Source organism: Pomacea canaliculata, linkage group LG9, assembly GCF_003073045.1.
Source record: "Pomacea canaliculata isolate SZHN2017 linkage group LG9, ASM307304v1, whole genome shotgun sequence".
NCBI classification, from domain to species: Eukaryota; Metazoa; Mollusca; class Gastropoda; order Architaenioglossa; family Ampullariidae; genus Pomacea; species Pomacea canaliculata.
The window spans coordinates 16,140,483-16,164,448 of record NC_037598.1 but is presented as its reverse complement, the minus strand read 5'-3'; the positions used below and the strand labels follow the sequence as shown (position 1 = coordinate 16,164,448).

General features: G+C 39.6%; 1 protein-coding gene across 1 annotated transcript; it reads right to left on the bottom strand.

Annotated features, from left to right (window-relative positions):
- Positions 1–3,276: 3,276 nt before the first annotated feature.
- On the bottom strand, positions 3,277–22,227 carry LOC112572191 (GRIP1-associated protein 1-like). Its single transcript, XM_025251761.1, has 29 exons — positions 22,134–22,227; positions 20,587–20,653; positions 20,364–20,425; positions 19,761–19,787; positions 19,058–19,165; positions 18,369–18,531; positions 18,028–18,142; positions 16,915–16,970; positions 16,367–16,429; positions 15,711–15,781; positions 15,448–15,495; positions 15,060–15,091; positions 14,675–14,722; positions 14,202–14,301; positions 13,821–13,898; positions 13,410–13,544; positions 13,200–13,295; positions 12,810–12,956; positions 12,480–12,593; positions 11,459–11,602; positions 10,978–11,052; positions 10,517–10,573; positions 10,144–10,240; positions 9,351–9,408; positions 8,627–8,693; positions 8,121–8,240; positions 7,360–7,453; positions 6,972–7,135; positions 3,277–5,300 (listed from the first exon to the last, which is right to left on the bottom strand). The coding sequence occupies exons 1-29, from the start codon at positions 22,173–22,175 to the stop codon at positions 4,887–4,889; spliced, it is 2,862 nt and encodes a 953-aa protein (XP_025107546.1). The 5' UTR covers positions 22,176–22,227; the 3' UTR covers positions 3,277–4,886.
- Between the last annotated feature and the right edge of the window lie 1,739 nt (positions 22,228–23,966).

The window sequence follows — 23,966 nt, the reverse complement described above, 5'->3', positions numbered from 1 at the left end:
GATGCTGAATCCAGAAATTGGCGGTAGGGGTCTTATTACAAAATAACGGAACCCTACCGCGCATCACAAACTGCATTCAACTGTGAATCGAGGAACATTCCGTAGGTGCTAACCTTTCCCCGGGGCAGTAAGTAGTTCCAGAAGCCTGTGTGATTGTCGACCTAATGCGTCTACCTGTGGCAGGTATTTTGTACACAAGTGTGAGTGGTGTGATTTATCCGCATGGAGATTTGGAGAAGACGCGTGTCCTTTGCTTCGAGCAAGAACTTATTTCCTGTCTTCCAGGCTTCACTATCAACGAGAACTGTGTTTCCAGTCTGACTGTAAGTACTGGTAAAACATTGGCCCTTGCGACAGAAGATTCTGCTTGGATATTAGTAAGCGGACTGTGGAACAGTGCTTCTAATATATATATAGAGATGCCTTGGAGTGTAACAGATTATCTTGAAACCGAACTGGAACTGTGGTATTTTGCATAACTGACTTTTATTCTTGTGCAGGTTGATGGCGGGAAATTGTTTGACCTTTGTCTCGTGAAAATCCTACATCCGGTTGGCAAATACAGATGACTGGGCAGTCCAAGGCAATCGCATTATTTCTTGAAAGAATGCGCAACTGTCACGAACGCTTGAGTCGTGAAGTACTCGTCTTCGTGACATTCATACTTCTGTACTTCTCTGAAATGATGACAGAAGCTGTCGTGTGTGTCCAAGTAATGCAGAGCGTGAAAGCGAAGTATGTGGAGGACTCCACTCACCCGACATCTTGTTTCCACTTTGGGTTTATTGCCCGAGTTCACCTGGAGATGCGGATGTGGACCCCATGGACCTACTGGACCTCATCCCTCGCCCCACACCACTTCGAGACTAGTTTGATTGGTGTGGACATCGCAAACACCACCACACAAGCCAAACAACAATATATGGTGTGACCCTCCATCATTTTTTTAAATATCAGGTCTCGCGGGGTGGGAGTGGGGCAGGAAGGAGGAAGGGGGGAGATTTATAAGCGTTTGCAAACGTTGATCATTATCAACATAGACTGCAGAAAAGTCGTTCGCTTTTCTTTCATCTGTTTTATCGTCTGTGCACAGGGTGTCCATTAACAACGCCCTTTGCTAGCCTCGCTTTGGGAAGGTAATTGGTTTCCTAAAATAGCTTCTTGTGATGGCTTGGTTAAAGGGAACTGAAAGCAAGACCGCAGAAAGCTGACAAAAATGAGATAGCTGGCGCCCTCTAGCGTGTGGCCAACCAGTTGTCATCGTTCTTCTCTCTTGTTTGCCGGCCATTTTTCAGGTGCGCCGAGTGTCTTTGGCCAGAACTTGAGGTGTGCGCTCAGCACCTGGCTCTAAACCCGGAGGCGCGCCGGTTCGAATCCCGCGTGGTGCAGCGAACCCTCCCCCCGACACACACACACATTCCCCCAGTTATCAGGAATGGGTACCCGACTTCAAGGTTGGGAAAAAGTGAAGCAGCGAGGGGGAGAGGAAAGAGCCCGTACAAAAGTCAAACCTCTAACACCTTCAACTCCCAACGATCGTAAAAAAAAAAAAAGTTATGGACCGACATTCAGCTTTGATCTGACCTGTAGCGTACGATTAGTGCTAAAAGTGTGGTCAGTGGGGTCAGTCATCTTCACAAGCTGGGTAATTATGCAGGTGATCACCAAAGCTGTTTTTCCACCTGGCGATTCTCTTGTTAGAACTGGCCGACCTCTGTGTCTACTGTCCAGTCACCTGCCATCTCGCCTGCCAGCACCAAGGACCATACTTGACTATCACAGCACTGCTCATACCACCTCGTATTTAATAAAAACAACTCCACAACGTATTTTTGACCGTTTCTTGTCTGTTTTTTCTTTATTTGACATGATATAATTATTTTATTTTCTAGAATGCAATGCTTTCTGTATTTTATTCCAACTTTCATATTTTCGTCCATTATATTACAACTCACAAAAATTTGAATGTGATATTATTGTTTTAGTATTGTAATAAGACATTGCTAATGTTGTTTTAGCGTTGCAATTACTCTTTCAAAAGTAGAAATATTTGCGATTCGCTCGATCTAAGTTCGGCTAAGAACAACAACAACAAAAAAATGTCAAGAACGGCCTCTAGAAGCGAGTCATAAGTCAGTCACACACACACACACAGCGCTAAGTCTACAGCAGGGGTCTCAAACACGCGGCCCGCGGGCCGAATGCGGCCCGCGAAACATTTTTGTGCGGCCCTCGGCCACGTCCGCGGTGTATATGTATGTTGTGCTTGGTGATTAACTCCCGCAGTGAAAACTACCCCCGTTATTAGTGACAGAGACAACCTCAACTTATTTTAATAAACTAAACTGCCTGTGCATGTAATAAACTACACTAAATGTAATTAATAATTATAAAAACTTTATTTTAGCATTTAACTGCAGTGACAGTAGTGTTCGTAAAATTTAATGAAAAAACATTTTCTTTTCGTAGTGCGGCCCGCTGACTGGCTGTTACTTTCCACTGCGGCCCACATGCTAATATGAGTTTGAGACCCCTGGTCTACAGGATGTCAACGGTCTGTGCATGGTCAGGTGCTCATCACCTCTGCCTCCATCACAGTTTTTGTCCCTGTCAAATTTCTGATGGGGTGTGGGGGAGTCGTACTTACATTTACACATACACTATATCTTGAGTACCTCCACCAGGCCTTGCAGAAGGCGCAGCACCGACAACATCCATCTACAGCTCTGCAGTTGCTGACCTAAGCATTTGTGTTAAAATCATTTGTGAAATGCAAATCTCCATCAAGACATTGGCTCTCCATCAAGACACAGGCTGTTTTTCCTCTGGCTGGGAAAAAAAAGCTTTATCTCCTGGCCACCCTTCACAGCTTGCTACAAGCTTTGCTCTGGACAGTTTTGTTTGTCTTCCTACCTGGAAACAATGTGATTATGTTGGGATAAACTGTTACCTGACCGTTGTTTACAAATTAGCAGTCGTGTATTCTACAGTAAACATCACTTGACTTAACCGGACAGGCATCGTTGATTGTGTGACTATGGCAAACCTGTTAGGTGATGGTCGATGAAATGTGGCACAGTCACCTAACGGAGAAAACACTTTCCTTGGTGCACTGCCTACGTCATCAGACACGTGACCACGACACACAGCTCTGACACGTACACCACATAAACAAGTAGTGATATGAAAGATGGAACAACTCTTCTCACAGCCCCACATTGCTTTGTATGCAAGCACAATATGACACGTGTGTATATATATAAAATAAAGATGTTCTTGTAGTACAAAAGATTTTTTATTTTGTACAAGCGATAATATTTTATGAAAGACTTTCTACAAAAGATAAAACAATCTTTGTTCTAGGAACTTTGTATACAAGACGATTTGCAATTAGTTGAATGGCATGTTCATCGCAGGACAGTGCCGAGTGAAAGTGTCAGCTGTGTTTACTGTCACTGCCCTTGTCTGTGACACGGCGTGTGTACAGGGACAGTCACACGCATGCACACGGACTAGAGCAGGTACAGACACACACAGCTACTTCAAAAGGTACAGACACACGATACCGTGTAATCACTGAGCAAAATCACGTGACTGTTGTGTCAGCTCCACCTCCATTTCATTATCGAAGGTTCATTCGTGTTGTGTTAGCACCCTCCACCCCTGTTCCCTCCCCCAACTACTTCTTTTTGCAGGACCGGCTGTTGCGAGAAAACTGAAGACTGGACCAGTGCCAAGAGTGGAAATGAGTGGAAACAGTGGGAGGCGGCTTGCACACTCACTGGTCCCCACTGCAGAAGAAAAGCTGGCTTGTCTTGTCAGCCACTACAGCTGACGACCCATGATTTACAAGCGAGTTCTACTTGAGCCAGGTCTGTCTATAAAGGTTTCGCCTCCTTTCTACAGAAGCGATCAAGACATATTGCACGTTGACAAGGCGACAGGTGTCAGCCAGCTCAAGGAATCATGCACAAGAACAAAGTGTGATTAGGTCGGCCTCCGTCCAGTGTCTGTATCCTCTTGTTACCATGCCTGCTGCATGCTACATCCCGTGTGACAGACAGACAGATGAAATGTCCCGACACATCCATCAGGCCTGCTGCAGCACCCAGCTCTTCCTTCTGGGCAGAAGACTGGAACTCTCACAATAATCTAAGTATCTGTACATCTACACCAATCTAACCCTTGTAACACAGACCAAGCTAAGTCTCTGTACACCTAGAACAATCTATGTACACCTAGAATACGTCTGAGGAAAGTCTGTACACCTACACCAAGCCATCTCTCTGTATACCCGCCTTGTTCACGCTCTCATCGCATGACCACTACTCCTCTCACTTCTCTGCAAAGATGTCCGGATCACATTGTTGCAAATATCATCATATAAAAAGCACTGCTCCTAACGTCGACTAACAAAAACAAAATGGTGAAAGAAAGGACTGAATCTGGCACCAGCAGTTACTGCCTGGTAACAATCATCTTGTAATTAAGGTCAAAGGTTACGTAGTCTTGTAATTTTTCGGCAGGCAGGTGTTAGAGACTGGCTTTTATCGTGAGAGCGAGGCCCGTCTTCTTGCCCAACCCTCTAAAGGGTAATGGACCCATTTAACAGCTGGGTTAACTAGGAAAGCACGCTGCACCACGCAGATATGGAACCGGCGCACCTCTGGCCTCGAATGGATGCATGCGGACTCACACACACTCTCTCTCTCTCACACACACATTAAGAAACACACACGCACACACTTAGCCTCACATGTCAGGGCGTGTCGTGTGTGTGGACAGTGCATCACATGAGAAGAAAACACTGAGATGACCTGTAAGGAATGTATCTGTGTCCCAATCAAGCAGTCTTTACAACCCCAACAGGCTCCCGCCCTCTGCATTCATCTGTCGTTGTTCTGTATTAACAGGTCCGTCGGGGGCTCATTTCTGCCGCTTTCAGACCTCGCCACAGCTGTGTCTCCGCCGCTTTCAGGACCTGCGTCATCGGCGTTGTCTGCAGCTGTGTCCTCGGTGTCAGCGGCTGCCTCCTGGCCGATGTGTGCCGCTGACGTGTCCACAGCTGTGGCAGAGCTGTCCGAGGCTGCCTCTCCTTCCTCAAGCTGGGTGTCTACCGCAGCCTCCTTCTGCTCTCCCCTGCCTACTGCGCGAGGGGTGCGAGGCCCAGTGCTGCCCCCGCGCGGATTTGCCGGACTGACGGGCGCGTCCTGCTTGCCGCCACTGCCCTCAGTCCCCAACATTCCTCCTGCTGACAGGCGGCTCAAACGAACCACTTCCTGGGACATCACCTCCAGATCCTGCCGACATAAGGATGCAGAGAACAGCGTGAAACTTGTCACGATGATGCATATACACACAATACAAACAAGCGAACACACCACACACACACACACACACATATATATATATAGTGCTAGCAGCTGTGTCTGTGTGCATGCCGTGAGACGGTGCAGTGGAAATGTAACAACAACAAAGTCCCTAAAGGTTTCAAAACTCTAGTTTGTTTGAGGCGTCTATTATCTGTCAACTAAGATATAACCATGATACAGTTGTAAACATGTAGCCACTACATAGCGAATTAAAGTATACAACAATACATAAAAAAAAAATGAAAAAAAACGAGACCGTGACCGTTGGCTCCACTTTTAAACCCACCGTGTGGGCTTTAAGGCAGTGCTTTCTTCTTGCAGGCTTCATGGGAAGAGGGTGTGGGGAGGAAGGTCTACCCTGTTCCGCCCCACCACACTCTCGCCCAGCCTTCTTTCTCTTCGTCTATCCCCGCGGGAGGGAGCGCGTGAAGGGGATGCTAACTACATCTTGCAACTGCCTGCATTACTGCACGCTACACCAGCCTGCGCATGTCGTCACCTCAGTGCTCCAACAAAAGGAGCCCACTGCATCTCAGCTCCCTCCCACTCCTGACTTGCGCCGTCAGGCGGACTAGCCACACTACCAGGCAGACTAGCCACACTAGCAGGCGGACTAGCCACACCACCAAGCGGCAGAACTGTGCAGCGACAAAAATCAGCCCATTCAAAAAGCATGCTTTGCCACCATAGTCGATCAAAGAGATGACAAGAAAATATTTCTTCTTTCCGATTACGGTGCGATCGAAAGAAAACTTGTTAGGCGGGGTAGATGGTAACAAACTTTTATTGATATGGCCTGTAAAATCGTCATAAAGCTTGCTGCCCATTCCAAAAACTAGGAAAAGTGAGCCAACAGTTTTATCAGTGCGGTAATCCGTTATTGATTTGTCTTGTTATGGGACAGAAAACGTGCCCACTGTTAACTGTATTGATTTCCAGTAATGCAAGCATCTCAGGTGCATCCTATAACCACCCCCGAGAGATGCCGGCGCTGAAGAATGTGACTGTCCCTGTATAAAGCTATCCAAGTCTTGCGCGGGTTTCTGTTTTTTAAGCAAAACTTTCTCAGAATCTTTTGTAGCCGAGGGATGCAATGTGTTCATAAAAATTTCTTCCTGAGAGAAATGCGAAAACGCCTGACCAAAAGATCTTATAGAATGGCTGGTGAAATCTTAAAAAGCACAACCCTAAACAAAATCTATAGAACATTCTAAATGTTGAAAGAGGTGCAGCAAAAGATACGGGCTGCCTTTCATGACTGCAATCAGCAAGAGATAGTGGCTCCCTCGTGTAGCTTTAATCAGAAAGAGATACAGACTGCCTCATATAACATATAACAACCAGCAAGAGCTAAATGCCTCATGTAACTGCAGTCAAACACAAGTACAGACTTGAAACCCTGACATAGCTAACCAGCCACAAAATCTTGATATCGGTGACCCCCTCCACAGCCTTGCCATTGATGACTCAAAATGTAAAATGTGATGAAGTAAAACTGAGAAAATCTGGTCAACATGATATAGAAAACTAAAGATCCCCATAAGCATGCATGTAAAAAAGAAAAGTCCCCGATGATGGCAGGCGGGCGTGCTGGCTAACCTGCTGCAGGTGCATGTTCTTGGTCAGCGTCTCCTCCAGCATGCGCTGCAGCTTGCGGTTCATGTCCTGCAACTCGCTGTGGTCGCCGCTCTTCACCAGCTCCATCACCTTTCTCAGACTCAGCTTGGGCTCCTCCACGTGCTGGCTCTGTCGCCGTCCTCCCACTGAAACCCCATAAGCCACAGTTGGGTCAGAGGTCGACCAGCCTGGTTCATTTTTCTCATACACGCTAATGACTTGAGAGGCACTGTTAAGTACACTTTGTGCATGCCACCACACATATATAGTCTAACCCACACACATATATATATGATACACACACACACAAATGGGAAAAAAACTATGCAGAATCACATAAACAAAATGTGACAAAGCCTCTGAATCCCACCTATGTTGGAGTTCATGACATAATGCTGTATGATGGCTGACTTCTCAAGCAAGTCATCTGCCATGCACGCATTGCTGGTCTCCAGATGCCTCACCTGCAAGTGTAGCTTTGTGAGAGGATTCGGTGCACAGAACAAAGTAAATCTAACATTAATGCAGACCATTAATCGTGTTTAAACTCTTACTGACAATGACATCAAACTATTTACGAATTGCAGCTTCTCAAACATCTGCAAAATAAAGCTTTTTTTCCAACATGTACAAGTGAATTGCAAAGAGTTAATAAACTGCAATGTCGTTGAAGTGGCAAGACAGTTCCAGACTGAACTCTGTTATGCATCATGTCATGTATAACATCTACGCTACTTAATGATGTACACAATATATCTATATATAGCAAACACTACTCCTTAACATGTGCATGTACACTAATTTGCATAAAGATATCTACACTGCTCATAAATTAAGCATGTTATGTGTACACTACTCACATAGTCTACACATACACTACTCATTAACGTGCATATTACATATGAACTATATACTCAAATGCAGGTTACATATACGCTACTCATTCATGTAAAAACTACACAATCATTAACATTACTTTTAATTTAAGACAGCCACACTCTAAATTACACTTGGCTATGGTAAGACTGCATTTGTTATAATAAAGTAGATTCAAAACCCTTTTTCCTTTATCTCTACATTTATTTTGTATACAAACATTTTACAAAACCCTAAACAATGAGAAGTAATGACCTTTTCCTCTAAAGACCACTTTTCCTCTTGAATGTGGGCTATACGCTGCAAGATTTCTGTGTACTCTTCACCAGGGTCAGAAATCACCGACGCCAGACTATGGTTAATGCCAGAAGGGGACTGAAAAAAGATGAAAAGAGATGACAGAACTGTCAATTTTCTTTTACTTCGATAGCACACACATACATATACAAAAATGTGTATAGGTGTGTGTATTCGCACATACACATACAATGTGTAAAAAAAAAAAAAATTAAATGTTATTGTCATTTTGCAATAAGTCATAATAACACCTTGTGTAAGCACCATACTATACAGAACAGTTTCCAAAATTTTTAGATGTTTCCTTCTGCAAGGTCATGTAGAGACATAACCTCTTGCTAAGAAGACTTTCTGTAAGGCTGTACAGAGACATGAACTTATGCTGACTAGACTTTCTAGATGGCATCAAAATCCTATTATAAGACACAAGATGACTTACAACAGTGTGTTCAACTGTGACATACCTGGGGTCCACTAGCAGTTGAATCTTTTCCTAGACCGCTAGCTCCTGTGCTCCAGGAGGACACAGAACTGTCAGACAAAAGCAAGTCAGATGACTAGATGCTGTCTCCACAGCTATAGTCAGGGCCATGCTTAGGGGCAGGCAAACAAGGCATCTGCCTAGGACCCTGTGCTTTTGGTAGTCATCAGGGGCCCCATACTTTTGACTCATGTGGTAACTTGGCTCCAAATTAATGATGTATTGCATGCCTTATCTTTTAAGCATTTTAAGAATTTTAAAAGAGTCATACCTCCACTTAGCCCTCTTCCTGTAACTTCTGAGGAAGATTGTGGCATTGACGGCCCTGCACATGCCCTGTGCCTCGGGCCCCTAGGGGCTAAGTACAGGCCTGGCTAAAGTACTCTGGCTTTTACATTCCTCGACAAATCTACTCATCCAATTTCTTCAGTTCTGTCAGTACCAATGAAGTCATTTGCACCCCTTTCCTTCTGATAATTATACAATGGCTGGAAAGGAGCGGATTTGTGGACAGGAGGATAATTAAAATAAAAAAAAGCAGACATGTAGGGGACAGCACTCTTGTTGAAACAGGAAGATAGGTACAAATTCAGACAGGAAGGTATTACAAACTCAGACATAAAGATAGAGACAAACACAGACAGGAAGAAAGATACAACCTCAGACAGGAAGATATGCACAAACTCAGACAGGAACTGAAAACTCACCTGCCATCACAGTGCAGTAGATCCCCTGAGTCAGCAGGTGTGAACAGTTCCTCCATACCTGGCAAAAACTCTTTGATGACAGAATGATATATTGTCTGCAGATATTTTATGTCTACACTTAACTGTTTACAATTCTGAGTTTCTTGTTCAATCACTTCGTAAATATGGTTACTTCACAAAACCATAAAGATGGGGGGTCAGGGGGAATAGGTGTTTATGTCGAGCCAGCAACTAAGGCTACATCACGGTAAGGCAGTCAGCCAGCCAGCCCTGTAAACAGATGCCACATGCAGAGAAAGAACAATGTGCCCAAGACGAGAGCTGGACCCAGGATAGTTAACCCTCACAGGTGCTAACTGTTGTGCCACCGAACAGCCCACAACAAAACCATAAGGAGTTAAGGAGACTAAGTAAAGAACCATCACACACAAGCAAATATAGCAATAAATATCATCTGGAAATTATTTACAGTAACCATGCCTGGATATCGTTCCAGCTGGAAGCTGAATTCCTTACAATTAATTTAAGTAGTCAAGAAAGCTGTAATTGTAATTGTTGATTGCTTTGACACTACAATTTCATTTCCAACTTCCATAGTATCATTTATACCAGGCTCACACGATTAAAGACCTCATCATACAAGTAAATAACACCTGCAATACCAGGGGATACAGCACATCTCACAAGGCCAAACACCCGACTCTATATCTGACACTAGGGACATAAATCTCAACATGGTTCTTGCAGCAAGATCAGGAGCGGTGCAAGACTAAACTGCTCTCTCCACACTCACTTTTGCTTTTGTTCTCCGAGAGAACTTCCTGCAGTCGCTCCTGAAGTTTTTCTGCACGCTTTCGTTCTGCGTGAAGCTGTCTCTTCAGATCCTTCAGCTGCAACCGGTAACAAATGAATGTACACACTGTACTTTGTACACAATGTACTCTGCTACATTGTACACTTACAGACAGGACTCTATTCAATATTTTTTGATGATATAGTAATTTCATTTTCTTATACCATGTTATATATCCCTACTTTTGTTTAAAAGAAAAAATATGTGCTAGCAAAAGCATAAAGAGACTGAATGACTGTAGAAGCCTATCGGAATATTGCTGCAAGTGCTGATAACATGAAACAAAAAGGCCTCAGGTTAAATTGCAACTTACCATAGCCATTCCTTTCTTCTCATGTATCTTTTTTTCATCAACACTATCTTTGATGTTCTGAAACGAAACCCAATTTCTGCTTATATTTATCAGGAAACACTGCAGTTCCAGTAGTAGCACTACTCTAAACACTAGGAAATCATGTGGACAATTATCTGCCACCTGTTCTCTTCAGATACCTTGAGAAGCAAGTAAACAGTGAAAAGGTACTTGTGCTTTAAAAACAAAAACAAAGAAAATGAAGAGAAGTACTGTCACACCAACGTTCTTGGTGTCCATGTAACTTCAAAGGCAAAACTGTTATTAGTAGCACTAGTTGTAGTACTGCACTTTTGAAATCCAAGATCCAAGAGAAAATCACACTGGAAACAAAAAGCTTCACATGTTAAACACAGAAGCTGCTGTTTATACTACACTGCAAAAATGCCTGAAGAAGTTATCTCCATTAAGAGAGTTCTGACCTGTCTGAGTGAGGCAACTGTGTAATTCAAGTTGTCAATTTCTTCTTGTAGTTTCTCTTCCCTGGCAGCCCATTCCTAGACAGAGATCAAAATGTAGTCACACACACACACACACACGACTCATTTACTGTGCCTTCTTTAACACAATTGATGCAACTTTCAGTAGTATGCTACTGAACAGCTGGACTTGTAGTCATTTTGAAAAGTTTCTACTCAAGAACGATCTACTATTTTAGGGAAAGCACTGCATTTAGAAATGAAATAAATTCTCTATAGTTATATCTTGAAATTTATTTAAACTGAGTTAAAAATTTTCTTGGTAAATGAAATTCTTGACAGCCTACATCATAAAGATTCTAACTATTTTACTTAATAAACTCAATAATTTGACCATCCCAATCAGATTAGTTACTTGCACCTGTGAAACAGACAGTACCATACAAAACTTGGTGGTTTCAATAGTGCCAAGTCTTTTTTTTACCTGTACTTTCCTTTCACCACCTTCCAGAAGCTGCTTCACTTCAGTGTTGTGTGTTTCTAGCATGCTCTCTACATGTGCCTGATGCTCTGCTTTCAGTGCCTGAATCTTCTCCTCCATCCCCTGCTGTGCTTGCTGCAGATGCTCCTGTAGAATTGTACAAACTCTTCAACATTATCATACAGTTCCTCATCGCACTCTAGTCCACGTCATCTCTTCAAATGTGCAAGCAAAGGTTGCAATCGCTAAAACAACTCTTCATCACACTGTAGTCCCCACTATCTCCAATATTATAATGGTCACCTATCCATTTAAATAATTAAACCAGCTCTCTATCTTTTATGTTTACTTTATATTTTTCTCAAAACCTAATCTCTTCATAAGCATCATTCAGATTAATACCAGACATCTGAGTGTCAGTTATACCACCAATATACTTCATATTTAAATAGTCAATACAATACTCAAAATGTCCTCTGCATCCTGCTATCTTGCTAAAACTTTTAACTTGACAGGTTTATTTGTGCCCACTTAACTGAAACTTTTAACTTTCTCAGCACTGAGTACCATGCAGTGTTTTCATTTTCTTATTTATAAACTTTCTTGCTGAATGTTCTGCTGAATTGATTTTGGATCTATGTGCCTCAACAATGTCGCCTGATGATAAGTGTATTATAGTGTCATCCTGCATCTTGCTCCATGTATATTTATAGATTTCTGATGCTAGGATTGTGCTCTGTTCTAAACTGTGCTGCTCTAAAACTTCCAGTAATCAAACAATTCTTTCTTCACCTCCCTTTGACTGTGATAGATGTGAAATTTTGCTCCTTTTAATGCTGTGTGTTTTACTTGTTTAATTTCTGTATAACACATTGAGCCGTAAACTGTGCTATAAAAATCTACTAATCTATATACTGTTAGCTGACTATTTATGTCAAAGCTGCCAGCATGGAAATGTGCTATAGAAATGCTCTTTATTTATTTATTTTTTTATTATGAATGATACACAATGGGTGCAGACTACCTCTGTTTCCTTCAGACTGCGTTCAAGCCATCCCTTGGCATCTTCAAGTGCGTGAATCTTGGACTGCAGTTCTTCTATCAACAGCACCTGTTTGCTGGATTCTTGCAATCTTACCTTGAATGCACAAAAATATAAACCATAATTCTGCAGCTTTCAAAGTCAGTATCTTTGATGGTAAAATGGTGTTTAATATTTCTCCCTGACACTTCTGTTTGCCCTATATTTGACATCACATTTTATACAGCTCCTCTTCCCTCTCACTTGTAGATGCATAAACTTTAATCAAAAAACTTAATACTCTCCCCTTCCCATTCCTCCCTCTCCTCAAACCTTCATCTGATCGATTTCAGTCTCCAAAGCAACAGTCTGTGCTTGGTGCTTTTCCTCTGCTGCAATGGACTGCTCACGGTGCATATCGTGCTCTTTCTGGTACTTTATGGCCAGTTCATCAAGCAGAGCTTTTCGTTTCTCTGCCACCTGTAAAACATCACAAGGATCCTGCTGATAGTACAGTCATAATAAAATAATGAAAATGAAGTACTTTGTCATGCAGCCCTCAAACATGAGTGTTTATGTTGATGTAAGTGTTCTACTTGTGTATGATCAAAACAAGCGCTGGTACATTACATTGTTTATTACATAAAATCTACCTTAATATTTTAAGAGAACAGCACAGAAAGCTTTTATTTTACATCTCTTATCTTATTGAACATCTCTTACCTTATTGATTTCCTGCAAAGCCTGTATTTGTGAATCTCGTTCCTGTTGAGCTGCATGCAGCTGACCAATGGTCTCTTCACTAGCACGTAAGCTTTCCTGTAAAATGTTTTGAGGAATGTAAAACGTAACAATGACATTGCAACACAATCCAAGACTCCATTATAGAAATTTGTTTAAGGTTATACAGGACATGAACCTACATCAACCAACCTGTAACTGCACTTTCAGATCATCATTGATTTGGGCAAGTGATTTCAGCTGATTGTGAAGTTCCTTCATCTCCTGCTTATGCTTGTTGTTCAGCTCTTGTATCTGGTGGCTGCCAACAATATTTGCTGCATCAACCTGGAAATGTTTAAGCTCTTAAGATTGTTGTGGGATTAACACATCAACTAGGAAATAACCCATTAACTCACACTTTTAAACATATTAACTCACTTATAAACATATAAACATGGGCACCATGGTAGTTCATCAACTTCATTTAGTATTTAACTTTTTAATTATTATTGTAGTATAATCTTCACTGGTATGAATTGGAACTTATTAATGCACATTTCTGCAGCATGTAAATTGTGTGGTCCGGCATTATATTATATATTCTACATTACATAAACTTACATGCTTCTGTAGTTCATTAACTCGATGTTGAAGCTCCTGTACACGTTCTGCTGATTCAGTCTTAAGGCTCTCTTGGCTCTGCATTCACACATATGCAAGTGCATGTGATGTAAGCACACATTCAATCTTACGTACATAAACTCATAAATACATTTATACATGTTAACATATATGTACACGCACTGATGCATAAAATACACATGCACAAATGCAGTTCTTCGTTTAAAAGAACATTAGTCTTGATAATAATAATAATTAAAATTATATTAGTCTTCTGTCCTAAGAATACAAAAACAGAACAGTGCTTGGTATTAAAATAAAAAATACAATTCAAATACCAGAACATATCAACACTGAGCAGAGATGCAAAAAGCTGTGAACCTGATGGGCTTTGACCAGATCCTGCTGCAGCTTGACAATCTGTTCATGGTAGTATTTTTGATCCCTCTCTCTTCCTGCAGTAAGCTCATCAATCTTTCTCCTGAAATTACATCACAGAACCATGTACTTCATTCTGCAAGAGGCAAATATTTCACTGATCAAGCATCATGATTAAACATCATTGATCAAGCATTATGATCAAAGGGACAAAAGAGAACACTGGTCAGTGCAAACTTCTAACAATCACTTAAACACCTTTGCTGTCGATATACATGCAGCTGGTCTATACTTGAACATCCTTGCTGTTCATACACACTCAGCTAGTCATAACATTACAAACAACATATTTGAAGAACCTCACACTAGCTCAGCATCAAAGGAGGATATGGGAGAAAATAAAATCAGATAAGTTCCAAAAAGCAGTTTTAATATCAGACATCCTAAATAACAGAAATTCATGTGCCTTATCTTACTTGTTCTCATCAAACAAGGTTTCCTTTTCTTTTTGCAGTTGTAAGAGACTGGAACAATAAATCAAAGAACACTGGATGTTTGAAAGACCCAAAAAACAGACCACAAACATGACCATAAAAATTCTGAATTTTTTTTAAAATATACTCTCCACCATCCTTTTCATAATGTATTCTCTCTTGTTGTGACCATACATGTTTTGTAAGAATCTCCATGACTGACTTTCGTTTATAAGCAGCTGAAGAAACCTTGAAGTGGATAAGCATTTGACATTTAACTCACTTGGTACTGATATGCTAGTACTTAAAGCGCTTAAATTGTTTTTTTTTAACCATGTAATACTTTGTGTGAGAATGTATATATATATGTATACAAAAATAGACATACCTGTCTTGTTTCCTTCTTAGCTTTTCATTGAGCTGAAAAAAAAACTTTTCACTTCAGCCAACTGCAGTTTTCATCTATGCTGCAGGTGCATGTATGGATGTCTGGAACATTTACTCACTGTATGTAAATGTATATCACTCTTTAAATCTTAGTTTGAATGATGTTGGGTGTGCTCATAACTGCTTAATACCTACCAGCACGCTACTTTTTTTCAGATATATTAAAAAAAGGAAATAAAACATTTCCCAGAAAGTTAAAATTTTGCCTTATCGGTTGCACATAAGCATGTGCATGTAAGCTTTAAAAAAAACCACCTGAAAATCTCAAAATTCAAACCTATTCAAGTGACATCTCTCTCTTTTGATAACATAAAAAACAAAGCAAATACCTTTTCAACTTCCTCTTGAAGAGAAGCAATTTGTTCCTTCAGTCTTTTCTGCATAAATACAGAAACAAACAGAGTGATAGTCCCTTCTATTTTTCTGCCATGTTACAAAGTGACAGGAAAAAAGCAAACTTGCTTCCTTTTCATAGTTCTTTGTCTTTCAAACCTGGCTCATCCCAGAAAGGAAAATAAGGGAGGTAGCTCACTCCTCATGTATTGCTTACCTTTTTCTTTCCCCTCCACAGCCTCACTTAAAATTTGCTCACCTCTGATGAATGTAGTTGTTCCTTCAGAAGCCGCTTCTCCTCCTGTTCTGTGTCTAGATTCAGCTGCAGCTCTGTGGCAAAATGAATTAGTAATATTAAAAAAAAACTTCTACTTCTTTTTAGAAAGCATTTTTGTCATAAAATATCATAAAACAATGAGAAACCTCACGATCTATCTATGAACTTGTATTAATGGGCTGCTTGCAGACGATTTTTTTTTCAGTTAGCCACAAAACGAGGCTGGTCTGCACAAAGCTTCCAGTTTAGGCACATTCATGGTTTGAGCTCACAAGACTAACAGCAGAGAACTTCACAAGAGGCTAAGCATTGGTCTCGGCAGACAGCATCAGTCCAGCTATGCATGTCTGTGATCTAATGTTAACTATCAGTGCCTGTCTTGCTCACTATACAAATGTCTGTTCATGAAATGACAGGGAACCTGATATTAAAGAACAAGCATAGAAAACAGACATAACCATTTATTCTATTCACAAACCCAAAATAAATGCAGAAGCTAACACATCTTTGACAAATTTGAAGCCATTAAGCATCACCAATCATGAAGTGACTTTAGCTTATTCAGTTTTAAAACAGGAGATATAAGCGATATTAAGTGGTGACAAGTAAAACATTTGAACATGTCTAGCACCTCTTACCTTTAACCTCTGCCACAAGACTCTCCACCTTTTTGTGCGATTGGGCAAGCTGTGAGCTAACAACTGGACAGAAATATTTCAACAAAACGATTTCTAGCTGAATACCATATCTACTGTTTAAACTTTCGAAATACTAACACTCTTCTACACATCTAGCAACATCAGATCACATAAAGGCCCATTTACAGTTTGAGGTCAGATTAAGTGCCAAGATTTCTGAACAGGCTAAGTTATGAGGTATAATAGTAAAGACATATTTGAACTTTTTATGCCATAAGTATCGTTTCTCTATGACTCCAATCTTCGAAATAAAGGGATCATTTCATTTCTTAAAGCCTAATTCTGAGAAAAAGTGTTTTTAAGACTCAACAATAAAAAAAGTAACCCAAGAAGAAAAATGTTCACACACACACTTTATCACTCACACAAAGACTTCTGTTCAGACCTCCAGAAGATACTTAACACTATGCAAACTTTACAGAATGTGCTGCAACAATATAGTCTTTCATGTGATCAACTTTTTTTCCTACAAGCACTCTAAAACACACCTTGAGCCTGTGCTGCATCTTCAGCAGTCTGACCCTCGACTTCTCTTTTCTCTTCTCTGTAACAAACAAGTCCGTGTCCTGTCTTTTACATTTTTCTTTTAAATTAATGCCTCTTGAATCTCCACTATGTCCTATGACAAAACTTTGGACAAGATCTGCTAAGGTGGACAAAGGTTAACAGAAGGGATCTGTGGATGCATCCTCAATTACTGTTCCAAACAACTTTGTGGAGTTTTACTTCTAGCTCTCTGTAGTTTCTGGCCATTTAATTCCTGATATTTTGAAACTTCTGCACATTCAGCATGTCCCAGAAATCACTAGGCCCAGTCAACCCAATGACTTTCATTGATCTTACATCACACATCAGCATGAAAATACTTGAAAAATTGTTAGAAGTGAGGCTTTAACTGCTGCTGATAAATATCTTGACACTGCAGTTTACCTATAGAGGTGTAGATCAGTGTTTCTCAAAATATTTCGGACTGCAAACCACTTTACTGAAGTAAAAATTACGGCAGACCACCAAGGCCTAAAATCCTTCTGTACCATGACTTTCAAATTTCAATGCTGCATTTTTCTCATCGCAATTCAAAACTAAATGAACTTTTGTGACAGTAGCATAGTAATAAGTTTACAAAAAATGACATACTCCACAAAGTTCACATAAAATTAAAAATAAGGAAGTGCACTGCATTAATAAAGGTAATGGATGATGCGGTGATGTAAAGACTTTTTTGGTAAGCATTATTATTTATGAAGTTGAGCAGTTGGGCATCGATAAAATTAAAACTTGTGATAAATCAATACTGGACTAATTGGTGATTTAAACATCACTTTGCTGACAAATGATGACTGTAAGTCGCTGACCACCTGACAAGTGGTCTGCAGACCCCACTTTGAGAACCAATAGTGAAGATGATGCTATTATGCTAAGGTGTTTATGCTAAACACTCTGTACAAACATCAGGAGAAACCTAGAGCTCATGCCAAGCTTCTCTTTGATGTTTTCTCTTCTGCTTTTAATACCATGAAGTGATAATAACTCTAAAAAATACTTATTTTTAGAACACAAAAAAGGTGAGAGAAAATCCCCAACATTATCTAGGAGCTTACTTTAAATCTTCACTTCCTGCTGGAGACTGGCGACCTTTATCTGTCTCCAACTCTGCTGTCATGTGAAGAAGATGCTGAAGATCAGATACTTCCTTCTCATATTTTTCCTGCAGAGCTACAAGTAATACAGGCGTGTTGTATTCAGATTGTCCTTGTTAAAGGAATGCCATGCATGTATGCATGCAAACACGCAAAAAATAAACCAAACACATTTACTACACCCCTACATGTGCCTGTGTTGCACAAACACACTCCACACACACATACATAAACAGCAATAAAACATTAGTTAGGAAGATGGCAAAGGCTAAACAGGAAATAACAGAAAAAAAGACACTCACCTGCCAGGTTCTTCTGAAGTGCTGCTTTTTGAGCCTGCAAATGCCGCACCTGGTCATCGGTTTCCTGAGATTTGTCATCAGAGGCAGCCATAACTTTAGCTGTACTTTTGAATGCTCTGAGATCTGCCACTTCGTTCTCCAGTTTTTCATTAATAGCCACAAGCTAGTAAGAAAATGTAAATGAAGCAGAGTTCTGAATCTGTTGCCACAAAACTATCCATGAATGTAATGTATATGTTCTTTCTCCAAAATATCTATTGAAATATGCTAGCCAGAGATGTATATATATTTTTTCATGCTGAAACTGTGAATTTAGGTTTTGGGATTGTCTTAGGTTTGCCAAAATAGCAAGACAAGAATAGAGACATCACTATTGCAGTAAAGCACTTCACAATTTTGCGGCCCTATGCTCCTCGAGGAATAACAAGGACTAAACTGACTTCTCATTTTAAAGGTTCATAACAGCACAAATGGTTTGGCCAAGGCACAACTCATTCCTCAGTATACTTCAAACTCTTAAAAAAAAAAAACACTCTAAAAAGCACTATACCCTGTGCAAGTAAATTAAAAAAGTATCAATAAAGAGAATCCAAACATATAAGAGGGAAATGCATTACTATATTATGATGACAACAGAAGGAAACTTACGTTAACAGCCAGCAATGTAGCCTGATATTCATCCTACCTACCATTGACAGTTCTGTCATCAATGTCTGGTTTTGAAGACGAAATTCTTCTTCCTGGCTGAGTAGTTTTCTTTGTAAGGAGTCATTCTCTTGCAGCAGCAGCTCAGTCTCCTTTAAAACAAAACCACCTCTACAACATTTCAATTTTCCAAAATACTGCTACATTCATAAGGTTCACTGCCATAATACTAACTACATTTATAAAGTTCATTGCCAAAAACTATTGTCACTCTCCCTTGTTATTACTGCCACCACTGTATTATATCAAGCACAAAAAAAAGAAAAGTTCTAAGAGGTAAAATCTTTGCTTCAAAATAAGCACTAAGTATTACACAGAACCAGGACATATCAATGAGCAGTTTGCATCACTAATGAGTGATGTTATGCAAAAGATAGGCTTAAACTTTAAACTCCTTATAGTCTTTTTTTTAAAAAAAGTTCAAAAATGACATTTGCCATTCAAACAATCCATTTTGCCAAATGTTACTTTTAGTAGGCAAAGCATTAACTATTTCAGCTGACTGACAAAGCAGTCAAGTTAAAATGTTAACATGAACATAAAGCACTTGATGTTGACTTAGACAAAACATAATCATGAATCAGTGCAGGTAATCAGAATGGTTTTTACCTGTATTATTTATTATCTGCACTGTAAAAAGACCAAAAAAAAAAACCAGATGATAAAAAAAAATTGTTAGTGACGTACCTTAGCCTTTTTACTTTTGCTGATTGCCTGTGGAAATATATATGAGATCATGTGTGTTATCATTATTCTTCATGAGAAATTAAAAACAGAAGAACTGTGCTAAAATAATTTCCTAGACTTATAAATAAGAAAAAAAGAGTTAAAATAATTTCCCATAGACTGATAAAGCAGAACATTATCTCTGTATCCCTACTCCTGCACTTCACACTCTATCTCTTCTTGTTTTGTTATGGGTTTAACCAATGAAGTCACACTCCACACAAGATCACAGCTGACAATAAAATTTTGGTAAAGAAAGAAAAACCCAAATTATGATTTCCACGTCAACTGGAGAAGTTCCAATGCGACTAGTGCAGTCATATCTGGAGCTGGTTGTCAGCTCAGACAAATGACTAGAAAAGTCCCTTTCTCCATCTAACACCAGATCATTTGTTAATTAAAGCAGGAAAAAATGGCAACGGAGGATGCCGAGTTCTGCCTTGCATAATGCCAGACAAAGTAAAGCACTTATTCACTGCCCGCACAGCCATGAGGCAACAATTTTAATTTTACATGCTACTCCTAAAACAAATGGACTAAACTGTCATAAAATGAAATTCTGACCTTATTGGCTTTGGCCAGCTCCTTGTCCAGTGTTTCAATCTTCTCACTGGACTCAGTCAACTCTGAAAAAGTACCAATACTTATAAATCAATTGATCTTTTAATAAAATTACTTAACAAAAAATAAAAAATGTAACTTACTGCTGTGGCATAACTGGCATTTTAAAGACTAGTTAGTCAATACAAAGAATTTTAAAAAAACTGTGAAACATAAAGAACGATACCTCTTTCCAGTTTTCTGCATTTGCCTTCTAGTTCATAGTTGGTAGTTCTAAGTTCCAGCAACTGCAGCTGCATTTAAAAAAAATTAAATTAGCACAAATATCACACATCATATAGTTGTAACACAATAAAAGTTGTGTAAATATTTTGTAGAGTGAAAGATTCACTAACATACTTTTTCATGTACCTTAATAAGTAGAAAATTTAAGATCCAATGCTTTCAGAGCAATTAGACTTAAACACATGAAGAGTACCTGTGCATTTAAAAAAATTAAAACTGATTAAATGATTGAGGAAGGGGGCGATAGGTATTTTATGCAAAGCCAGCAATGAAGGCCATATCACGGCAAGGCAGCCAGCCCTGTAAACAGATGGCACATGCAGAAAAAGAACAACGTGCCCACAACGAGAGCTGAACCCAGGACAGCCAACCTTCTCTGCATTGGTGACAGGCGTTAACTGTTACGCTGCCAGACCACCCGATTTAATGATTGAAGTTAGCACATCAAAAATGCAGCAGCCTCAATAAAAAAGCCCAAGTTTTTTCAATATCTTAATATTTAAGCACCTTTTTATAACTTTATTTTATTGCCAATAAAACAGAATCTTATTGCTTGTTCTGTCCGCTATTTTGATTTGTCTGGTGCATTGTCATAAAAGCAAACATGCGCCCCTCCTAAAAAAAAGCTTGCAAGAAAGCATGTCAAGGATGAGCTGCACTACAGCTGAAGGTAAACGTCATCAAACTGCTCCACTCTTACAAATAAGTTATTTCTAATTTGTTGCAGTTACATTATAGCTGGTGTAGGTTTCCTCAGCTATAAGGTCACCTTTTGTACAAGTTGTCAAGGAAGTCAAAGGTCAACCAAAGTTGACTATACAATTTCTTTATATCTGTTAGTATTGATGCTGAAGTTTGATAGAAACTGTCTAAATTTTGTTTAACTGAAATTGATAGATTTGACAGATTTGTTCTGACTTTGTGCACACAGTAATAACTTGACAATCTAAATGATGAAGAGCAGGCAAATATATTTTTCTTCATTTAAATAACAACTGCATGGTTTGATTGTGGTAATATATGTGCAAAAAATTGAATCCCATGAGCAAGATCAAAATTTGTTCACGGCCATTTGCTAACAATTTCAAGTTTTAAACTGTAGTAAATTTTGTTGACAGCAGGACACGTAAGTATGCATAAAGTATGCACTATGCACGTCTTAATCTTATAGATTAAAAAAGGCACCTAGCAATGCCAAAGTAAAATAATAAGCACAAAAATCACAAAATGTAACGCTGAATGATTCCAGCAGCTCAGTGTGGTGTGTGTGTCGATTTAATCTAAGCTTAAAATTAGAAAACAAGTTTATTTTCACACCATGCATCGTAGCAGACAGCTTCTGACAACACATAAAAATTAGTCATGAGGTGCATTTTTCCCCATCTCAAAGTAAATTATAAATTATTTGCGGGAGCAAAAAACAAGACTTAAACACGTCGTACCCTCTGGATTATCTTATCAGTTCAAATACTGTAGAACAAATCAAACCTGCATGCGATGGAACTCCTCCTCCGATAGAGCGGAAGCCATTTTTATTCTCTGTTGACAGGGAAGACAACTCAGTGATTAGAGTCGTGTACCCTTGCTCGTTACCCGACCCCTGTGACCCCTGTAACCCACCCGAGATTAAAATTGATGTTACGACTTTTGTCAAGGTGAAGACGATGAACCGAATTTTCTTTCAGAAATGATGCCCCAGTGTTTTTCTAAAATATGTTAGGATTATATTTATTCCATAACAACAGTCACTTTAATTCGTAACAGTAAGTGCTATAAGAGTGACACTATATATGATTACTCAATTTTCTCGGAAACAGGTAGCTGTGATTTATTCATCCAATTTTTGGAAAGATGAAAGTATTATATTTCTCGCTTTAAGTCTCCAATCAGAGAATGCAGTAGAAGTTTATTGCATCATCTGAAGCCCATAAGAATTTGTTTACTTTTCAAAGTCCTTGACATCAGGTTCACTACAAAACGTTTTGCTCAGTAAATTGTTCTCACGAGCTTAATAAAGATTGCAAAAGAATAAAGAGTGTTCAGGAAACATAGTTCTAAAGGTTACGGGAGAATTGCAGTAGGCATCAGAGGGCAAAGTTTGTTGGTTTTTATCAGCCAACAAAGCCAGTTGTGTTTCTCACCACGTTTATGATCTCACTGTTTCGAAACTGCAATATTTCTTGGTGTTAAATGCGTATTCTCTGTATATATGCATGTAGTATTTAATACTAGTGAGCACAATATGTTATGGAAGGCAGTAGGCAGGTTAAATTTTCAGTCAGCATCTGAAGCTGTCCGTCTCATTCTGGTCTATGATGACACATGCATACAATAAATATTGGTGCGGGAGTAAGATCAGAGCAATTGAGTTCTTTGAGAATTTTAATGTAAGCTGCCAGTATTGAATGTGTGACTATTCATATGCTAGAATATATATGATGATGGATGCTACAGGGCATGGATGCAGGTGGTAACTAGGTCAAATAATTTGGGCAGATACATATAGGTAAAGATGCTTCAGAAACTATATACGGTGGCTTCATATTCTTTTCTCAATTCTTTCATAATTGCTGTCACCTGAATTAAATTTTATTCCCTGCTTTGTTTCTTGAAATATTGGAAGAATCTGTTCTTTTTTCTCAGTATTTCACACATGCACATTCATACCATCACATATGCCACGTACTAATATACCAAAAGGCAGTGGTGAATGATTTTTATCATAAATGTCTACAATTGCTATGATCAATTAGCACATCATGACACAATCATCCTTGTTAAAAACATGGAAACATTAAAAAATTGAAGTAAGGAAAGAAATTCACACAAACAGCAGAACCAAAGAATTCATATACAGTGATACCTCGGTTCTCGAACGCCTTGACTTTCGACCAAATCGGTATTCGACCAGGAAATTCGAGAAAATTTTGTCTTGGAATCCGAACAAATATTTGGAACTCGAACATCCGAACGTCCGAGATGAGCCGAGTTGAGCAGAATGGCGTTCATTTCGGCCCAGCGCGCCTTGCTTGCGTCATCAGTGTGAGTGCAGAGGAGAAAAAAAACAGCAAACAATTGACAAATTCTTCCGTAAAGAAATCAGACCAGCAACTGCAGAGCAAGATTCTGATTCTCCTCAGCAAAAGATACAGAGAACAGAAACACCCGAAAAGCAGTTACCCTCTGTTTTTATTGAAGAGGACTCCCGTTCAAAACAATAACCATCCCCCTTCCCTCCTCCCTCCACATTCATTCCCTCCTGCCATAAAACTTTGGTACAGGTACAGTAAATGAAACACAATTTACTGTACTGTACTGTAC

Bases quoted from the DNA above. Each gene is read 5' to 3' on its own strand.
- LOC112572191 (XM_025251761.1), bottom strand. From the start codon at position 22,175: ATGGCTTCCGCTCTATCGGAGGAGGAGTTCCATCGCATGCAG. The intron at 13,296-13,409 runs GTTGGTTGATGT...AACATTTTACAG, and splicing joins ATCTGAAAGTGCAGTTACAG to GAAAGCTTACGTGCTAGTGA. The intron at 12,957-13,199 runs GTAAGAGATGTT...GATGTTTTACAG, and splicing joins CTTTGCAGGAAATCAATAAG to GTGGCAGAGAAACGAAAAGC.